Genomic DNA, 21,582 nt, shown 5'->3' with positions numbered 1-21,582 from the left:
AAAAGGATGATACAGTTATTTTTAACACAGTTAACAGAGACGGTTGTGTGAATCAGGCAACTGCTTTGGCCAACTGGGAAATATCTCAGCCTGTAGCGTGACATTCAGTCTTTTCTAGATGTCCATGTTTCCCCTGGGGTGAAGTGCAATATCTTTTTATTATCATCTTCAGCCTGGCATCCGTTGTTTTCTTTATGACAGAATGTCTGCAAAATAAAAAAAAACATTTTAATGAGCATGCTAAAATATGAAGGGTCTACACGGTCTGTTTATCAGGGTAGCGGCTCGTGTGCCGATGTGACAACCTCTCACATTTCTGGTGTGTCCCGTCATATCAGCTGCCGGACTCTGGTGTTATTTATTATGAGTTTCACAGCCTCAAAGAGCAGCTAACATGACATATTTTTGTTTACACATTTCCACTGAATTCGTCATGACACATTTGTTATTTACGACGATTTTTCATCAAAACAAGCCCTCAAATAAAATTGGCATACGGTTATGTGCCTGTCACAGATTTGTTGACTAATCGCTAAAATCATATAGTTGTGCAGTAATATCAAAGATACGTTTGCATTCATTTAGTCATCCACATAGTGACTGTTCTTAATGAATCTCCTCCTCCTGCCTCTGCGTTTCCACAGCTTTGTGTGCTATGAGTACCCCGGCTACAGAGGCCAGCAGTACATCATGGAGTGTGAGAGGCACAGCGGAGATTACCAGCACTGGAGGAACTGGGGCTCTCACTGTCAGACTCCAAAGATCCAGTCCATCAGACGCATCAAGCACTGAGAGGCGGCAGATCAGGACAGCAGCAGCAGAACAACCTGGGCTCTGGCTAACACCTGTGTGTTCAAATTTAGGGGCCCAAATCATTAACCTACAGTTCTGTGACACAAACCATTAGTGATGTAGCAGCTACCTCTTTATTCCAGCACGTGTATTTGTTGCTCTTAAAAATGAAGTGTGTTGTTTTCCATCCATCCGTTTACACAATACAGGCTCACGGGACGGTTGGAGCCTATCCCAGCTTACATGGGACAAGAGGCAGGGTACACAGAAAGACAAACATTCAGCTAATTTCACAAATATGTCTTTGGATCACGCTACAAACCAGAGAACCTGAAGAAAACCTCATAGACACAGGGAAAACATGCACACTCCATGCAGAAGGGACCCAGCCGGGCGGTGGATTCAATCCCTGGACTACCTGCTCCACTGCTACCACTATGCCAGCTACGGTTTTCTTTTGGTACATGTAAAATAAAGATCAGAGTGAGAATGTGAGTTATTCCTGTGTTGTGTGAGAATGCAAGACAGTGTTCGGTGTCGAATCAGCTGATCTCCAAAGTGAGCGAGGTGACAGGACAGTAACAAAAGTCAGTGACTAATAATGACTTGATCGCATACTAGACTGTGCAAAACTATTAAGGTGTCAGTCGTACCTGAGCTGAAGAATCAGCACTACGTGTGTGCACGCCTACAAAGTGTACCTCGTGGCGCAGTAGCTCATCCAGATCAGGGGCCACTAAAATTCACAGGTTATTGTAACGTGTGAAGTACAGAAAGAAAGTGGTACGATTTCTTATTTGTTTTCACTCGTGCACAAAAAAGAGGTGCACAAACAGCCATATTTGTCATATTACTGTTGTTACAATAGAAGCGCCAGAAAGGCCCCAACCACACCTTCCTCATGTGGGAGTCAGCTAATGGAAGCAGTCCCTCCATGATCACAAACACTAAGCTCAATATCATCACAAAATAACAGGATGAAAGTGTTACACGGCATGTGTGGCAGTGAGATTTCAAGCTATTGCGTCATTTTGTGTTTTTAATATATTTTATTATTACTTTATATTTGGAGTTCAATATGAAGAATTGTATGTTACGGCCCAGGTTCATGAACACTCCTAACCTAACCCAAGACATAATTTTGCCATAAATAAACCTAATTACAAGATTTGTGTATAGATGTTAGAGAGGCACATACAAACACTTATATGAACATTAGAATCCAGACAAATACTCTAGGATGAGTAGTGATACTAGTGCCCAGTCAACAAATAAACATAAGATGACAATTGTGTTTAGGTTTGATTCAATTCTGCCCAATACTGTAGGAGGAGCAGTGATTCTTGTAAACTGTGAACAGACTGACAAGTGATAAATACCTCATGTGGCACTGACGTAGCCTATTATTTATTTATAAAAAAATATGCTGTGTGACAATAATTGCAAGCCAACTTACTTCAGTCTTGCTGTTCCTTGTACTGGTTACACTCTGGTTACATTTTCAGGTTTCCATGGCAATGACTAGCTGTGACCACTACCTTAACATAAAGTCAGTGACTTTGACAACACACCACCCACTTGTCAGACGTAAACATCACAGTCAACAATAGTTTGATTCAGCACATCTTTTTACTTAAAACTGCATGTTTATACTGGAGAAAAGCACAAAATATATTCTCAGGGTCAGAAATTACATAAACCGAACAACATCAGCACGGCAATAATGCAGCTACACCCTCTAAAACACTTGCAATACCATATAAAGTTGAATTACATTCCCTCCTCCTACAGTTGCTTAAAATAGAAATCTGTACCTTGATGAATATATATATATATATATATATATATATATATATATATATATATATATATATATATATATATATATATATATATGAAGGTTTCTATATGAAAACACTTAGGCTTGCAGATAGGGAATACAGAGTGCTGTCAAGTAAATCTAAAGTTACCTCGGAAACCATAAAAACAAAGTAAAACAAAAGACATTTAAGTAAAAGAGGCACAGTAGGAAGACGTTTTGTTATATATACACAGCAAAGGCTGCACAGTGATGTGCAGAATTCCCTCATGTTTTGCAGGTGAAATTTATGATGGTGAAGTTACAGCAAGTGTTTCTGCATGCCATGACGGCAAACCAGCCATAGATTGAATAACAGTTTAACTTAAGTCTAAGTTTCCAGTCCAGAGGAACCGCAGTGCCTTAAACTCGTAGTCTTTCTTATGGCCAGCAGAGGGTGACTCCTCTGGCTCCAAAGTATTGTCCAATATATTAACATTTGAAAGAAATTGACTGTAATGCTCACTCCATTTGTGACCACAGCAAACACTTTCAAGCATGATGATCCGTTTTTAAAAATACTTAAACTAAAATAGACTGAGAAAGCTTTAGGGTATGGAGACATTGTGTCAAGTCCCTACTTTACGACCATAGTGTTTCTTTGTCAAATCTACCTCTTGCTTGTCACATCACGATTTCTTTTTTTTCTTTTTTTTCCAGAAAACATAAAAACATGACGATGCCTATGATTATAATATTGAGTTCAGGGCTCTAAAGGGGACTAAAGGGAACAAAGGATGTCAAAGGATGTCTTCACGGCACTCACATCCATCTTTTAAATAGTCTACACTTTAACATCTTTGGGAGTTTAGCCGTCATTAGAAATAATCATTCAGCACAGAAAAGCAGTTACTGCATGAGCAAAGAGGTTTCTATCTTTCTATTCTATTATTTGATATTTTATTGAAATGATACTGTATGTATGCAGGTACAAAAAGCATATTTGGCCCTTTACTGTTTTGACATGTACAAAACACCAAGTTATGTATGAGTGTTTCTTCATCTAATGTCCCTGTGAGAATGGAATTAGTGGGTTTGCATTTGTAGCACGAACCTTATCTGGACTTAGCATCGTCTTCGGCTAATCGGCAACTTCTAGCAATTATTAGCAGAGCAGAGTTCACAGACACAATGCTAATGTACTCTCAGCTTTAACATGCACTATGCAACTAGTGTCTGGAATGCCCACCGTATCAGCTGCTACAAACCAAGACGGAGCAAGTAATGTTGCAGGGCTACATGCTAATGTTAGCATATAGCTCGTGTGGCTGTAGTCCTTTCAGTTTGTTTGTTTCTGAATATTATTTTAGATTTCTAAAAGCTATACCTTACTGGGATTAGTCAGAAAAGACTGAACTATGCACATGCTGAATGCTGCACTTCATCAAACATATATTCAAGCTCATCTTCTGCATCTCACAGCAGATAGCTTCTGAGCTTCTGACGATGCCTTGTGTGATTCCAGATTCTCTGACCAATGTGCAAACACTATTAAATGAAATACTGAAATTATAAGGAATTCAAACAACAAATATGGGGCTTTTTATGTTGCTTACAAGAGGCAGGCTTGTTTTTCTATCAAAACACACTTCACCTTGTGATTAAACTCAGAAAATCAATTCCTTCATTTTGTCGCTTGCTTTCAAGTCTTTCTACACAGATTTTTTTTTTCAATAATAAACAACAAATTCTGATGAAGAAGAAGCACAAAAGCAAGTGAAATGCTCTCTGCGCTTATCATTTGGTTAGCCAGTCTACATAGAAAGAAAAAGGACTCAATTTTGTTGTTTTATCCAGAATATGCTGTGTTATAACAATATAGCCGTTAACGCTGATGTACTTTTCTTATTGATGATTGTAATTTCACTTAAGCAGTTACCTATAGGTTTCCTTCAAAGTTAGAAAACTATAAACTATTGGGGCTTTTTTCTTAATTTTTATATTTTCCACTGAAAAACAAAAATTTACAGAAATATTAATGAATAAAAGAGCATCCAGTGCTATTTTAACTCTTCCTCTCCTCTTCTCATATCTCTCCGTCCCTCTCGTTCACACGGGCGTCGTCCTGTCCACGGCCCTCGGCTCCTCTTCTCCTGGCTCTGGGTGAGTTAGCTCCCTGATACCAACCCTCTTGGTCCCTTTCCTCCCCGTCCAAATTTTGCACTACATCACAGTCGTCTTCCTCCCTCTCGTCTTCTCTGTCGTCCTCCTCGCTCCCCTCCGAGTCGGACTCATCGGAGTTGTCCTCTTCCAGGTAGCGGTAACCTTTGACCTGAGGACAAAAAGTTGAATTAGTTGCTCTGATGTCAAAACCCATTTCTAGCTTAGTATGCAGTAGCATTTTTCACAATAAAATGCACCGATCCTTGGATTACCTTCTTCCAGAAGAAGGACAAATCAAATTTTAGCAATTCTAATCTAACCACATAACAAAAATTCTACTTATATAAAACGCTTATGTAATTCAATTCAATTCAATTCAATTCAATTTTATTTATATAGCGCCAAATCACAACAAATGTCGCCTCAAGGCGCTTCATAGATACAGAGAAAAGCACAACAATCATATGACCCCCTATGAGCAAGCACTTTGGCGACAGTGGGAAGGAAAAACTCCCTTTTAATAGGAAGAAACCTCCGGCAGAACCAGGCTACCTATGTAAGCAGACAATCTCTCAACAGCCTGTTCTATCTACTTCTTTTGGTCTGCCATCACTCAGAAACCTCAAAATAAAACTTCCATTTACTTTAATGTAAAACAAGATCCTTCAAATCTTGATTGAAGCGCCTTTTTATATTTTTGCGTGAAAGGCTAAAATCTAAAATCAGCAGAGAAGGAGTCAGCGAAATAAATCAGACTGAATCCACAAAAATGTCATCTCAAGGATTTTCTGTGTGTAAATACTTAATTCTGATAGGTCACTGTTATACACAGCAAAATCCATGCACAGAATATAATACAAATATAACAACAACCATGTGTATTCAGTGACTTCACACATGTTTAAACAGTGACACGGACTTGATAGACATGCAATATTATTTTCAGATATTGTCCTAAAGGACACCTTCATGGGTAATATTGCTCATTCCTTTGCAGATAACTGTAAACTATGTTTGAAAAACTAATTTGCCTTTGGTGTGAGTTTTTTTTTTCTACAAAAGAAAATGAAGGAAAAAAGGGAAAAATAATGAGCTTATATCTACTCGTTCCTCTTCAAAGAAAAAGTTTTTACAGACTGCATGGGGGAGTTTTTGGCATTCCCCAAAGTAATTTCAGCCAGAGCATAAGAAAAATAATCAGCTGCCTCTTAATTAGGGTTTCATTTTTGTCAGATGATCAGAAATACAGGAACATGCATGGATGTCAAATACGGTATCATGCACTAATTGCCTGTATTGTCTGCTTACAAACACAGTCACCTCCCAAAGGCCCACAGAGACCTTTATGATATGTTCAGTTCCATATCACAGAAAGCTCGAAGAAACGATGACAGCTCGTGCAGAAAATGCGTCACTGCTCAGTTTGTGGTTAGTTGATAAACAACACTGTATTTAATCTTCTTTAAACGGACTATTTTTGCCTGCTGCCTTATTGCAAAGCCAAAAATTCAGATCAATCAGAATATTTTTATTCTGATTTATGTATAATATCTAAGTTTATCTTAAATCTAAACTAATATATCTTAAAGCCACTATAAAATGTCCACAGAAATGTCGGCATACTCGACTCCTCTCATGTCGAGGAGCTGACGAAGGAACATGAGAAGTTGGAGTCAGGTAGCAAAACGAGCTCCTCGCTGCGTAGCTTCGGCTTACAGTCAATTAAATGTGAATTAAACATGAAGTTGGTCACAGCTGCATAATAAATTGCTACAGCTGTATTTTATTACGTGAGGTTTAACAGTGCTCAGAACATGTTTCATATTTAGGGACACTTTTAATTAAATTGATAACATGGCACAATGTGACAAGATTTTGAACCACGCACACAGAATCTATGAAAAGCAGAGAGTCTGGTGAAATGAAATGACTGAAACAACATATGAATACGAGGTTTTAAAGAGTTGCCCTGTGGCCATGGTTTGCATATTCCAGCTGCGTGCCGGTGCCTGCTTTTTGACAGTGAAAACACTTCACGTGTGCATCTTCAATTATAGCCTCTGCCCTTCAGGTGGATTTTAGGAATTGAGGCATCCTCCAGCATGATGTACTGAGGCCGATTTCAAGGGGACAAGGAGGCGGATGGAGGACAGAGGAGATGAAATTAGAGAAATGAGAAAAGCCTGCCACACCTGAGCGCAGCAGCTGATCAGCATTCTGCTCATTAATGAAACTGCACTTCGATCCAGCACTACTAAACCACTCCTTACTGGCCACTGTGATCTGGGTTTTCAGGATGAGCCCAGTAAAATTCAAAACGTGACCTTTAATTAGGGATGCACCGATACCGATACTGGTATCGGGTATCGGGGCCGATACTGTAAAATGTGTGTGTACTCATACTCGTAAAAGTTAACCGATACCATGAACCGATACTAACTTATTTCATTAATCAGAGGGTGGCTTGTCATTTCTGTTGTAGTTTTTTAGATTGGCCACTAGGGGGACATCCCGTGCTAAACAGGCACAGGGTTAGGCGAGTGAGACTGGCGGCTCCAGATAAAAAAGAGAAACTGGAGGCTGCTGTAGCTAGGCTAAGCAAAATGTCAGCAGTGTGGACCGGAACAGCCAACTTTAACTCAGGTTTTGGAAAAGCGATGAAAAATGTCAAGAGAAAATCCACGGGCAGTTAAAATAACAGAGGCTCGACTCATTTTATCGCTCTGGATGACCAGCCAATGCCGGTCGTGGAAAACATAGGATTGCACCGTCTTCTCAGCATACTCGAGCTGCGATATGAAATATAATAAATAAACAGAAGTGTTTATTTATTATTCCGAAAGCTCGAGACAGTGCCAATAGTTCAGTGATATTTTGTAAAATTACAATGTGGAGACTCTGTAATAATTTAACAGAAGTGCTTATTTTTCACTTGAAATTTTTTTGTGGTAATTTTTATTAAGATTTTATTTTTTATCAGCAGAGAATAAAATAAAACCTGTCTTCCAATTCATTGCATTTGTGTGTGTGTGTGTGTGTGTGTGTGGTAGAAGTATCGGTTTTTGTACTCTGTATCGGCAAGTACTCAGATCCAAGTATCAGTATCGTATCGGTTTGAAAAAATTGGTATCGTTGCATCCCTACCTTTAATCATAACCTAGGGCAGATGTTCCCAAAGTGTGGGGCCCGCCCCCTAGGGGGGGCGCAGAGCCATTGCAGGGGGGGCGCGGCATGAAAAGGGAAAAAAAAAAACCCCAAAATGCTTGGACACTGCTAGCACGGGCGCCCACACAAACGCAAAGCAGGAGATGAAGCATAGCTGAATATGTTTCCAAACCAACTTCATTCTAAGCCAAAGACTAGAAAATATGGTGAAGCAAATCTTCCCTTTGGTTTCACTTGCACAAGTGCCGAGGTAGGTCTCCCTGCAGGATTGGTTTTCCCTTTGTTGGGAGCAGCGCTGGGCTGTTTAAATCACGGACAAACAGTATCCCACATTCTTGATTTGTAGTTCACCAACACTTGTTGTAATGACTAACTACTCCTGACAGTTTGGAGATGTTAGCTCTTTATACAGTAAAGTTACAGCGGGATACAAATAACATCAGGCTGATCCTGCCACGATTTGTTCCCCCGGTTCAAATCACGGACAAACAGCATCCTACAGTTATTTATGTTTTTGAACCCATTTTGCAGAGGGATTCGAAACGCCGTTTACGTGTGGATGAAACAGCTGCGTTTTCAAAAATACCCGTGTAGGTGCGGACGTAGCGTAAAAGACTTAGTAGTTTATTTTTTTACTACCTGTAATTTATTGCAGATTACTTGTATTTGCTTAATTGTTTACTAAATGTTTGAGGTGTGAAATCAACCACAATGGAGTGAACCACAATATGGGTGTGTGTGGTTGGAGGATGTGTTCGAGGGGAGGGGGCGCGAACATTTTTCTTGTAAAACAAGGGGGGCCCAGCAAAAAAGGTTTGGGAACCACTGACCTAGGGTAACTTCTCTGTCTTGTTATGTTTGAGTAATTTTGCCTGTAAGGATGTGGAAGCTTGGTAGGGGTTCTCTGCCATGTTCTAAACTGTTTTCCTCTGTTTGTGACTAGCAGCAGAGCCTAATTAGTTTATAGTCTTCGATGTTTTTATGTTTTTAACACAGAGCTCCGATTTCTTTTCTTTTTTTTCATGGTTTTGGTGGTGGTGTTGGAGCAGAGGTCAAGGGGTCGAGCCTTGGAGACCCTGAAGTTTAGCTTCCTCATTTTATTCCCCTTTTTCCTTCTTTAATTATATAACTTGTTGACTTATAATGATTTATAGCAGAGGAGAGGCCTGCCCATTAGTTCTGACTTAAAGTTTGCTAGTGCCCACTCTTCATGTTACACCGTGTGTCACCTTATACTTCAGGTAAAGACTATAACACACTGTGTGAGCAAAGAAACCGCTCAAGGTTCCCACTGAGTTTGTCATGTCCCCAGCGCCCTGCATGCTCTAATCAGGGTTTTTTTTTTCCGGAGAGAAAACATGTCGGACAAACTCTCCTGCTGTGTGGAACGTGACAAAACAACTTTGATTTTCCTGAAAACATGCAGAGATCATGTTTGAAAAGGGCTCATTGCAAAGACCAGATTCATGTATTGATCCTCGACGGACTGACTAGTTACCTTGTGTCGTGGCCGAGGGATGCGAGGCAGTCTGAATGGCACTCTCTTGGCCAGGCGACGCTCCATCACCCAATAGCAACAGCAAGCCAGCAACAAAGTGACTAGCAGTATGGAAAGTTTTGCCTTAAAGGAAAGTGAAGAAAAAAATAGGTTAGAATAGGAACAAAAAAATGGAGGGAAAAACGAACGACATAAACACCGAGTCACATACCCTCATAGGAAGACCATACCAAAGGTAGACTATAAAGATGGCGATTGCCTGCCACCAGTGATAAATGGTGTAGACAAAGTCCAGGCGTTCCTTTTCTTCAGCGTACAGCATTCCGAGTAGGGCTGGAACACACGGAGGAACTCATGTTAGTGTCATAGCTGAAGACATGCAAACACAGAGACCATGGATGATACTCACTGCTGACGCCTGTCTTGTTCAGGGCGGTGCCGAGTCCCCATAGCGCAGAGATCACTAGCAGAGGGCCCTCATACTTGAGGCGATTCGGCTCTGGAGAAAATGCCATGAGAACCACCACAAGCACTCCATGCACAAAAGCACCACTGATGAGACACACCCAGCGTGGAAGCCGTAAGAGGGAAAGGCTAAGGGAGGAAAAGACGGAGGCGGAGAGGCCGTAGACGACGATGAGAAGCCACAGTTTATTTAGACCCAAAGCACATACACCGTAAGACTGTTGAGAAAGAAGGGGGGGGAGAGATGCATTCTTTCAACATTTTATGACCTGATTCACGACTCTGCTTTCTCTCATGACATCCTTAAATCCTACATCCTTACATCTGTATTTCCGTTTCTCTTTAACAAACGTAAACTACTGTACAGACAATCTGCATGAGTTTAGTACCAGGGTGAATCCAGTGATGGCAAACAGTGTCTCGAATCCACTGTAGATGAAGAAGGGGCAGAGCAGTCGCAGGCGGTAGTCCCTCAGGTGTTTGAAAGGCAGCTGAAAGATGTTTCCCCAGCCTATACTGCGAAGGTCGATCTCTTCTGTCGGGCGGTAGGCGGCCCCACACAGCCCGAGGAACTGTGAGTAGCAGCGCACAGAGATCACTTTATTCAGAATCATTTTCAATGGAGCTTGTGCTTCAGTTTGTTTTTGTCCCATGGTGAGGTTTTAAAAAAGGTCTAAGAATAGAACAAACACAACAGATGCCTGAGAGCAACATTAGCTCTTAAACTAGCAGCTGGTACGCAGTTGGTACAGACTAAAGCCAGTGGAAAAAGTGTTTGAGCATCTATTAGCTTGTTGTTTTACTCATCGTTTCCAGCAATTCGTCGAACAAATTGTAAGCCAAATGGATGCTAGCTTCCCAGCAAGAATCCCAATTCACTGACTTTAAATACCAGAGCTCTGAGGTGTTTTCCAGTGCTTTGTTCATATCCTGCAAGTAGCCACAAGAACGGTTATAAAACGTCACCCTACATGGTATAATGTGAGCCTAACAATAATAGAATACTGTAAAACAACTAATATAGAACATTCAAGCACAAAATTACAGCTAATGAATGTCGTAATCAACTCTGTTACAAGACCACCACAAGCCTTATCTTAGGGGATGCCTGGAGTTGCGGCGCTCTGCTGCATCTCTGTTTACGCTTTATAGTTTGCAGCTTTCCTTACGGTAGCTCTCCTGTGATTTCTTTTATAACATCAATCTGAACGTCTTGTTTATTGAATATTTATAGCTTCTCGTGGGTTACACATGCTAACTGTGAGAGAGGTTCTCAGCTGCACACAACATGCCATATTTTAGACATCAATACAGGTTTGAAAAAGGCTCAATTTTTTTTCCTTTATTTATAAAGATTTGATATTATCTAAGGATTGATTTCTCTTCTCTGTAAATCCAAAGATTCTTAAGAAAACTTTGCAAGTCTTTTATCACATGTAATTCCATCTGAAATGGTTTCCTCAGAGCATTTTTACATTTATCTTTTAATGAGAAAGCGATGTACACGGGGATTTATAAGAATAGGATTACCGTTTCAGCTCGGTGTTAATTCCATCAGAGCATCTTTGGGTACCCAATTCAATTTTCTCTCAGTAATTTGCTCTTTGTTTTGGTTTTATATGCTTGTCTAGTGACTACTTAATGCTGATGTTTTATTGTTGTTTTGCAAGAATGTCACAACAGGAAACAGCGACACAGATTATACAAAAGCCGGTCTAGATAATTAGAAAACAAACACCTAAACAAACTGAATACCTCTGAACTCGAGTCCACGTGTTTATGTGCCTGTGTAGGAAGAGAACTTACAATGATCATGGAGAGGAAGGCGAAGCCCATGAGCACGCTCTCCACTTCGATGAGCAGCATGGAGCTTGGCAGTTTTTTCAGCACGGTGTTGTTGAAGCCAGGGATCAAACCGGTGACTTTAGCACCTGGTTTAGGGACAGGAAAGAAGCCAAACAGCCTGTGTTAATCCTACAGACTGTTAAAGTGTCTGTCTGTACATTTAAGCAACAAACTGTACTTTACAGACTTTACTTTTATTGCAGCCGTACTTTATAAAATTACAAAAATGCTTTAAAAGTCTCTGAGTGGATGAAAGGCAGATAGGAATGCTGATTTAATAAAACCTAACAGAGCTGCAGACTGAAGAAAAAGTTCTTTATGCAGTTGTGATGTAAATCGAAGAGATCAGCCACAGTCATGTGATCCTCTACCTCAGGTCTGTTTCCTCCTACTGTTAAAATGTGTGTTTTTTAGCCAGTAAACCTACTTCTGCTTAATGAAAACATCTGAATGGGGAAACTGTGACACAGCCTGTCAGTTGGTGATGTTTCTCTTTAAGTTTCATTTTGAATAATACCAAAGTTACCGACTATTTTTATTTTTTTACCACCTGTTTAGTTTTGCACTGCTGATTTGAAAAAAGCAGCTGTGATCATGGTGCTTAAATAGTACTGAAAGTACTGTGCAAAAATCTTAGAGGCATGCAGCAATTTATTGAACCTGCAAAAACAGCTTGAACAGTTCTAGCTTGTGGGCTTTTTGAAGGACATTCAAAGCTCTACTTTGCCTTTTGTTCATTTCTCTGTCAAGATGATCCCCACTGCTTTAATAATGTTGGGGTTCAGGCTCTGGGGAGACCGATCCGTGTTTTTCTATCCAGGTTTTTTTTTCTGCACTGGCAGTGCAGGGATCGTTGACATGTGGAATAATTAGGCTGAATCATTACATCACTAGCAGTCTTTGACTGTACTGTAGAGATGACAGTGGACTTCAGGAGACATCCCTCAACTCTGCTCCCCCTCACCATATCAGACAGCCCTGTGTCGACTGTGAAGACCTTCAAGTTCCTGGGTACCACCATCTTCCAGGACCTGAGGTGGGAGACCAACACCAACTCCATCCTCAAAAAGACCAAGCAGAGGATGTACTTCCTGAGACAACTGGGGAAGTACAGTCTTCCACAGGAGCTGCTGATCCAGTTCTACACTGCGGTCATTGAGTCTGTCCTGTGCTCCTCCATCACAGTCTGGTATGGAGCAGCCACTAAACAGGACAGGAGCAGACTGCAGCGGACTGTACGGGCAGCAGAAAGGATCATCGGCGGCCCCCTGCCATCCATCCAGGATCTGTACCTCTCAAGAACCAGGAAACGGGAAAATCATCACAGATCCCTCACACCCTGGACACAGACTTTTTGATCTGCTGCCCTCTGGCAGACGGTACAGAAGCCTGCAGACCAGGACCACCCGACACAGGAACAGTTTCTTTCCCCTCGCCATCTCCCTTCTTAACAGTTGACCTGTCACACTGCTCCCACTGCCAGACTGCAACTGCACCTTATGTAAATTCTGTAGTATTCATTCCACCTCATTTCATTTTTGTATTTTATGTATATAAGTTTAGATTAGTTATTTATAGTTGGTTTACACAGCTTTGTGTATGTATGTGTAATGTGTGTATATAGACACGTGTGTGTGTGTGTGTGATTTACATTGCTGTGCTTGAGAGCCACCATCTACCGGAACCAAATTCCCTGTATGTGTCTGCACATATACTTGGCCAATAAACACGATTCTGATTCTGATTCTTTGTAGATAAGATTGAGTACTGAACATCAGATTTTAAATTTGCACTGAAAGTTGAAAATACAAATTGACATTTTATTGCTTTTTGAAATTCACAAATCCAGCAGACACAGAACATTATGTGGATATTTCAACCTGTTTCCAGCACCTGGTGAGATAACGGGCCTCCAGGTTTGGCTGTAGTTTGGTCTCTGAGAGAAGTGTGTGGCTCTTTTACAAGCCTCTTGCTAATTTTACTTGTAGTGCTTGGATTAAACCAGGTAACAAAGTGGCTGTGTCAGCTTTTTCTTTCTTTTTTTTTTAAATAATTACGTTCTGCCTAGTCAATATTAACACTCGGGCAACAAAGTGTTTGTCTATGATTACTCTGAATCCTCCAAACACTCCACAAGGCACTAGGGGAACTAATAAAGAGTAAGACGGGAAGACTGATGGACTTCCTCGTGTGTTTTTTACAAAATAAAAAGCAGGGATGGGAGTTAAAATCTCTAAAATATAATTTGTTATAAATAGAAAAAGTTACATGAATTAACTGGTTTTAAATGACAGCCTCACAATTAACAGGATAGATTGTTTTGGAATGGTGATGGATTTAGTTGATAAACATTCCTATCTCCCATACTCTTCCTCTTAATATTAACATGGAAGTAAATTGAACTTTTATTGTCCCGAGCTTATTATGGTGTATCTGTAGTGAGTCGCTACTGGAAGTGAGGAGGCAAGTGTCTTTACCGCAGTGTTTCACTTGGTCGAGGATGTGGGAGTTATCATGGAGGTAAACGCTGTTGAGGACGAAGGCCATGGGGAACTCGGCGAAGACAAAACTCAGCTGATGCAGAAGAAAAGAAAAAGGTTTGCCCGTTTGTCCGGCAAACAGTATGATATTAATAAAATCATTAATGAGGGAAAGACTCACATTGAAAATGATGTTAAAGACCGACTGGAAGACGATGATATAGCTGTGGCACGCTCCCTTTGGGAGCTTCTTCTGCTCCTGCACGTGCTCCTCCTTATAGTTGACGCATTCATAGTACTGCTGTGCCATCCTGCGCATATGTGGGAGTGTTTATGGTGTTAGAAAACAAATTGAGAGGCATTTATTTTGTACTTATCTTCAATTAATCACACCTTGTCTCTGTGTATGAAGTGTTTAAATTGATCTATGCTACAAAACCACATCGGCTGTGTCTCTGTTTCACACTTTAACAACTACGCTTTGCCCTATAAATGCTCTATATTCAGGAGGTGTAAAGAACCCGAGAACAAGCTTTACATTCACATTTCCTCTTTTAGGATTTAGCGACTTCATAAAAGGCAAAAACACATCAGAGCAACAACAAAAAAAGAAGTATTCTGCCAGCAGCATTTATAATAAAAAGAAAGATCAATACAAACTGAACACGCGGTGACAGAAAAAGGATCTCGGCTTGTAGTCAGCGCAGCACGGCTCAAAGGAAACACAACAAAGAGCCTGGTAAATTGTTCTTTCAGTCTGCCATTGATTAAACAGATACAAGGTTTTGTTACATCTGTTGATGAAAAGACATTTTTAAAAAATGCTCACTCGATGATGCTTTCTGAGAGCTTTGTTGTACCGGAGGGACACGTGAAGCAGCAGCTCTTATCATCCACATGAAGCATGTAAACATTAGACCTTACATCTAGCAGCAATATGGAGCATTGCTCGATTAGCTACTAGGCTCTAAAACTCCAGGAGTCCCATTTTTGCTTGAAGAGCTACAATATGTCCGTGAAGGTTCTCAGTCATCCAGGTCATCGTAGTCAAAGGAGCTTGCAAAGAAAAGCGTCTGGACTTCTTTAAGTTGCTTGAAGACGTTTCACCTCTCATCCGAGAAGCTTCTTCAGTTCTAAGATCAAATGGTGGAGAGTCCCAGATTTAAACCTAGTGGGAGTATCCCCCCAAAGAGGGACAAAAGGACCCCCTGATGATCCTCTAATCGCCTGAGCCAAGGTGTGAAACTGGGTGTGGGTCCCAATCAGCCAGAGTTTCGGGTGAGCTCTTTGGGAAACCTGGCCCCACCTTATCATGCGAATTCCTGAGGTCATATGAGCTACATATAGCAAAATGTTCTTTACAGAGCTCTACTACTGCCTACAGTTGAGATCTTCTTCTGTCGCTCTGTTAAATACTGTAGCTTCTCATGATAAACTCTTAGTTTCAAGTAATGATGTCTGCATATAAACAAACAATTCCTAGGAGCCAAAAGTGTTTAGGGCTTCAGACTGCTCTAAACACTTTTACTGTAGTCTTGGCTGTTTGATGTCACTGTGGCACATGGATCTGGCTGTGACCACAGAGGCCTCCGTTTGCTGTTCAAACCTTCTGCTCATGAGCAAGTCAGACAAAAGCTGGGATAGAGACTGGAGAGAGGAGCTGAAACGGCGTGTTTCTCACAGAGGATAAACCGAAGAGGCGCACTAAAGCCTTTTTTATAAGGGTTTTTTTCTTTTTTGAGATTTTAACCGTCCTCTCTCATCTAAAAGTCTGTTGACAAAGCCCACTACACCACTGTATTGTGCCTCCCATGGAGACTTTGTTGCTCTTTCTGCTAGTTTGTCGTTTTACCTGATCGGCCTGTGATTGGCTCGCTTTTAAAAGAATGAACGAGGCAAGAGGAACAGCAGATTTCTACTTCCCTCACTGGAATAGAATATCCTGAAAGGTTAGTATAGTTTTGGGGGATTTTTTGTTTTTTTGTTTTTTTAATTTCTTTAAATCTTAAGACGCAGCAAGGGTTAAGGAAGCACTTCCACCCACCCAAACTTCTACTTCTTCTTTCTCACCGTGTGATATAATTTCCCAAGGAGGCCCACAGGGGCACAATGGCCACACCGATGGCCACAGCCGATGGAACGAGGGTGTAGTAACGCTCCCAATAATTGGTAGAGACGAAGAGAGCGTAGATCCCCGAAGCCAGGAACATCATCCACTTGGTACCTAGAAACCTGGATGTGAGACGGGGTGTTTAAAGGAAGAGCAGGAACATTTATATAAAGACATGTTTTAAAACTTAGGTTTATGTTGCTACCTGATGAGGAGAGGCGTGTACAGGAGGCCTACGATCGGTGTGACGTTAATCCCCATCAGCATCTTCTGGTCGATGTCCTGCAGGCCGAGGTTGCTGTACTTTACCTCACGGTAGGTCGTATCATAGTGGAGGATCAACTGCATCTGCAGGAGGCCTGTTGCACACATGTACGGGTACGGTAAATGTTCACGAGTATTCAAGCTACCCTGTCTGTGTGTGCCTGTTTGCCAGTTTCAGCACCCCATCTTCAGGGAAACTCACCCATGTACACACTGTACACAATCATGGCTCCAATACTGGCTGCAACAACATTCTTGATGATTCCCAGCCTCTTCCTTCGATAGTATTTCTTCTCCTCCTCCTCCTCGTTGTAATCTGCCTGTGGGCCCAAAAACTCCTCCATCTAAAGAAAGAAGGACAAAAAGTTATGCAACACTTAAGCAGAGGCAGAGACGTGTTTATCAAATTAAAGTAGGATTGTTCTGATCCGTAGTACTCCGAAACTGATGACCAGAGAAGCTGGATTTAGGTTCTCCGAAATCAGCTGAGCTCACCTGGCCCTGCATGTTGTCTTCGTGGTCCACATTGAGCATTTCGTTCACGTTGCCATTTGGAGGCACAACAAACTGATCATCATGAGGGATCAAAGCTTCATCGCCAGTTGCCTCCATCTGGTGACCAGAAGAAGCAGCACGCTATGTTAATACTTCACTGCACCTTCTGCCATCATCGAAACCAATCGGCCACCTGCAGCCACCGTGGTTTTCAAGCTGCTGCACATAAACGAAACTCTAATTATAGATGCTTAAAGTTTTCAGAATCAAATCAACTGCAGGCGTAAATATCATTAGTGTAATTACTATAATGTTGCATCAAACACACCTGACTCCAAATCACTTTAGATGCATTTTCAGATTTATTTTTAAGTATTTTGTTCATTTATTTTTGTTTTGAGTACTCTGAGACAAAACAGAACTGGCTACTTTTAGCACATGTATTTATAGCTTTAAAACTGAACACGTTATAAAGTGAGATTGTGTTAAAATTCACAAAAATGCATACAGAAGCAGCATCACAGAAGCCATACTTCCTCTTAATTGTTTCTCAACACAACGTGCCAAAATGTTTTAAAGCTTGAAAAGCTATTTTAATACAAATATTAAGAAATCATAGAACAGGGGTGGCAGTTATACAGAGGATATATTCAGATAAGGGACTACCCCCGTTCACATCAGGATATAATATTTTCATTTATTTTAAAAACTAGCTGAATAAATACTTTAACACGCGACTGTTTAACTTATTTTATCCAAGTTTTTATTTCAAGTGAAATTATTATACGTAAAGGTCCAACAAAATATTCACATTTAATGAAACATAAAAAAGTGTGTGATGTTGTTTAAAGAAATTAAGTTTCTATGTCCAGAGCAGTATGGCAGGTTGACCTTCCCGTGCACCGTGAGCTGCACGTTTATTACGCGTGCCGGTCACGGTGCAGCTACAAAAGTCCAAAACCTTCACATGTGTTTTTGGAGCTAAACAACTAAAACTAACTAAAACTTGCAACTCTTCTTACATTTTTATGCCTCGGTAGTAATACTGGAACAAGCTGCAGTGCATTTTATAAAAAGCTGGTGACATTTATGACATCACTGCATTTTTTCCGCTTGTAAAGCCGTCCACTGTTCTATGCTGGACCTTTTGAACCAGTTCTGGTGTTGTGCCAAAAACTGATTTCCAATGTTTCCAATGTGTTTTGATGTCTAATGTCTTTACGTATTAGAGGTGGGAATCACCATACATCCCACGATACGATATTATCACAATACTTAACGCACGATATGATATTATTGCAATTTTTTAAAATATTTTGCGATATTCAGATTCTGTACATAAAGGTAAACTTTATCAATATTCATTTTACCTAATATCAAAGTGTCACACTCAGTCTTTCTCTCATTTCAGTTTTATTGTTGACAAACTGAACGGTTTGTATTACAGTCTAGTCCAACTTAACTGAATCAACCATCTGGTACAATTATAGCTATTCTGAACTATGCAATTTATGAAAACTATGCAGCCCCTTCAGCAACTGAAGAATTTGAAAGTAAATTAAAACAAAATATAATTTTACATTAAATAAAAAAGTTTTAAACTTAATTAAAATAAAACATGTCTTAAAATAAAATAAGTAAACTGTCATGTTTATTGCTGCCAAAAAAAAGTTAAACACATTTGGACAGTGAAGGAATGTCAGGATTCTTGCTCAGAAAAAGGATCAACATGCTCTGAAGTCAGAGCACAAAAACCTTTTTTGTAACAAAATATCGATTTCTGCTGTCCCTGTATCGATACATTATTAGCAAACAAAATATCACGATACTACATAGTATCGATTTTTTTCCCCCACCCCTATTACGTATGTTGTCAGACTTTGGTGAACAGGATTTACACAGAGGTTATACATAAAATTAAGAAATGGCCTGTTTTGCAAGTCTCTTTATGAGTCTGCATTATTGTACCTACGTCATAACCAACTCAGTCTTTTTTGGCCACTGTGCTTTTTGTTGTTTTGTATAGATTCCTCTGGACTGTACATGTCTGCTGTTAACTATTACTATTTATATCCTCCTGCATAGTTCGTGTGGAGTACCCATAATTTAATTGTGCATGTACAGTGATGATTAAAGTCCTATTCTATTGAACTCTCTTTATACAACTGTTATGTTAAATCGTTGCAGTTTCTGTTGCCCTCTTGGCCAGATCACTTTTTAAAAGAACATGTTTCCTTTCAGTGAGGCTTTTCAACCGAATAAATAAAGGATATATAAAAGTCGCTTTGCCAAAAACCGACAGCAGCTTCTACATTGTGACAGGAATGTTGTTTGTAGCTCAAAATAACTTGATGTCATTCACGAGGGACACATTTGACATATGTTTCACATATTAAAGGCCAACAAGTCAATAACAGAAGTTTAAATACATGCAATCACTTTGTGGTCTCGCTCAGTCGCCATGTTTAAGTTGTTAAGTGATAATGTTTTTTGTTTTTGAATTAACAACCTGCCAAATCAGTGGTGAGCACCATACTTGGTGATTCAAACCCCCAACAAGAGAAAATTAACTTGCATAGGATACAAGAAGTGTTCCTTTGTTTCTTTTAAATTGTATTTACATCACATTCCTTTGCATAATTAATATTATTCTTACTATTATAGGTTACCATTCACAGTTCATGGACTCCCCCTTCTCCTGTAATAATTACTGAAGTGTCTTTTGTTTGTTTTATGACTTTTTTTTTTTTTACCAGATTTATAAACTGCATTTTTATAAAAGCAGATGTGATCCATCAAAACACATTTATCGTCAGAAAAGCGTGTCTGTGTTAACAAACCAAACTCATTCACAAGCCTTTTGTTTGCCTGGCTTCTCTTTTCCTTCCCAGTATGGAAACTATGAAAGTTAAAGCCGTGCGGGATGGTGTAACTGCGTTTAACCCCTTATTTCAGATTTCTTTGACAGCGTCATATTGTGACCCTTGTTATTACTTTCATGAAAGTTTGCATCCGGGTCTTCTTGACGTTTCAGCGTTTCAAAGTTATCAGTCAAACCCACGTTCATAAAACAATCACGACCGTTTTTTACCGTCTACCCTGAAATTCACTTACCGTGTCAGTGCAGCGGGGCTGGAGCAGAATGAAGACGGGGACAAAGACACACGGACATCCCCGCCCCTGTGTCCCTTTCAGACCCTGTTGTCGTTACTTCTCCTTTCTGATATTAGGTGCAGTATAAATAAAAAGTTTCGTGGAGGAAACGAAAGTTAGCGATCTTCACTTCCTCACTTGTGCCTGTTTCTCTTAAAGCCACAGACGCGCTTTTAGGAAACACGCCCCCTTCACGCTCTATGTGTATGTGTACATGTTTAGACGTCTTAGTGAGGACTTATGGGGGGGAGGGGGGACAAAATGCCCGTCCCCACGAGGCTCAAAATGTGAATTTAGGGTTAGAGTTACAATTAGTTTATGGTTAGGTTTAGGCTCATGATTAGGATTAGACATTCATTTTTGATGGTTAGGGTAAGCGGCTTGGGAAAGCATTATGTCAATGGGATGTCCCCACAAGGATAGCAAACCAGACATGTGTGTGTGTCGGAACTTTTAAAGAACTATTAATAATTATTAAGCGCGGTATCACGGGCTGGGGATGGGATGTATAAAATGAATACTGAAGCAAACCGCTTGAAATCCACCGGTTATTATAATTCCGTCTCAGTTGCGCAGTTTGCAGTTCTGTTATAACATCACACGTGTTGTTCTGTTGAGCGGTGGGAGCAACAATGTCTCACACTTGCTCGGTTTGGTTGATTCAGAGCGACCCACCAGATGGCTTTGCACAGTGCGAAAGCTGCAGTGAACTCATTAATTATACATTTAATAAAAAATAACATGCATTGCGGTTCCTGCTCTGGTGACGTCATGCTGGCACACAGGAGTAAAAATGCACAAACTTTATTTATTCTAGAGAAAGATCTTTAGATCCAGAACTGCCTGTATTATGGATAGAAAGCTGAAGCCGGTTTCAGTTGCTGCTTGTTTGTGGCTCTCTCTGCCTTCAGTAACTGAAAAGCATGCTCTATTGGTCACAAATAAGCACTAGTGGCACGGTTCCACTGCCAGCCATACATGCTCAAACTATAACACTGTCTCTACCATGTCTGACAGATGGTGCCGTGTTTGAGATCTTAAGGTGCGTTTTCACTTGTCCAAAATGACTTTTAGTTTTAACCAAGCAGGATCTTTGACATGCTTTTTTGCAAAGTTTAATCTAGCCTTCCTCTTCTTGTGCAACCAGTGGTTTGCTTCATGTTTTAAACCCTCTATATCTGCATCGGTTGATTATAGATATGGTTAATCAGCCTTCCTCCTTGAGCGCAGTCGTCCCTGGCTAGAAGTTGTAAAGCAGTTTTTCTTAAACCAGGAAAGAGTTCTGTGATCATGTTTCACAGAAAATTTTATATCAACAAAACTTTTAGAACCTTTTTTTTTTTTCAAAATGTAG

General features: G+C 40.3%; 3 protein-coding genes across 4 annotated transcripts in view; 2 read left to right on the top strand and 1 right to left on the bottom strand.

Annotated features, from left to right (window-relative positions):
* cryba1l2 (crystallin, beta A1, like 2) overlaps positions 1-2,203 on the top strand; it is a 67,055-nt gene extending 64,852 nt beyond the window's left edge. For both annotated transcript variants that reach the window (XM_085163423.1, XM_085163422.1), the window contains exon 6: positions 645-2,203. In XM_085163423.1, the coding sequence (XP_085019549.1) occupies positions 645-792 (148 nt within the window). In that variant the 3' untranslated portion in view covers positions 793-2,203. The remainder of the gene's footprint in view (positions 1-644) is intronic.
* LOC146516248 (perforin-1-like) overlaps positions 1-21,582 on the top strand; it is a 579,062-nt gene that overhangs the window by 389,792 nt on the left and 167,688 nt on the right. The window lies entirely within an intron of this gene.
* unc93b1 (unc-93 homolog B1, TLR signaling regulator) lies at positions 1,822-20,384 on the bottom strand. Its single transcript, XM_085163408.1, has 13 exons — positions 20,190-20,384; positions 17,076-17,192; positions 16,783-16,924; positions 16,522-16,675; positions 16,277-16,438; positions 14,388-14,517; positions 14,204-14,300; positions 11,688-11,812; positions 10,271-10,453; positions 9,826-10,099; positions 9,628-9,749; positions 9,417-9,539; positions 1,822-4,922 (listed from the first exon to the last, which is right to left on the bottom strand). Exons 2-13 carry the CDS (start codon positions 17,190-17,192, stop codon positions 4,677-4,679), a joined length of 1,875 nt encoding a protein of 624 aa, XP_085019534.1. The 5' UTR covers positions 20,190-20,384; the 3' UTR covers positions 1,822-4,676.

The sequence above is a fragment of the Neolamprologus multifasciatus genome, chromosome 6 (genome assembly GCF_963576455.1).
Source record: "Neolamprologus multifasciatus chromosome 6, fNeoMul1.2, whole genome shotgun sequence".
Lineage (NCBI taxonomy): Eukaryota > Metazoa > Chordata > Actinopteri > Cichliformes > Cichlidae > Neolamprologus > Neolamprologus multifasciatus.
Note: the sequence above shows the minus strand (reverse complement) of the source record. Positions and strands in the feature narration are given on the sequence as shown.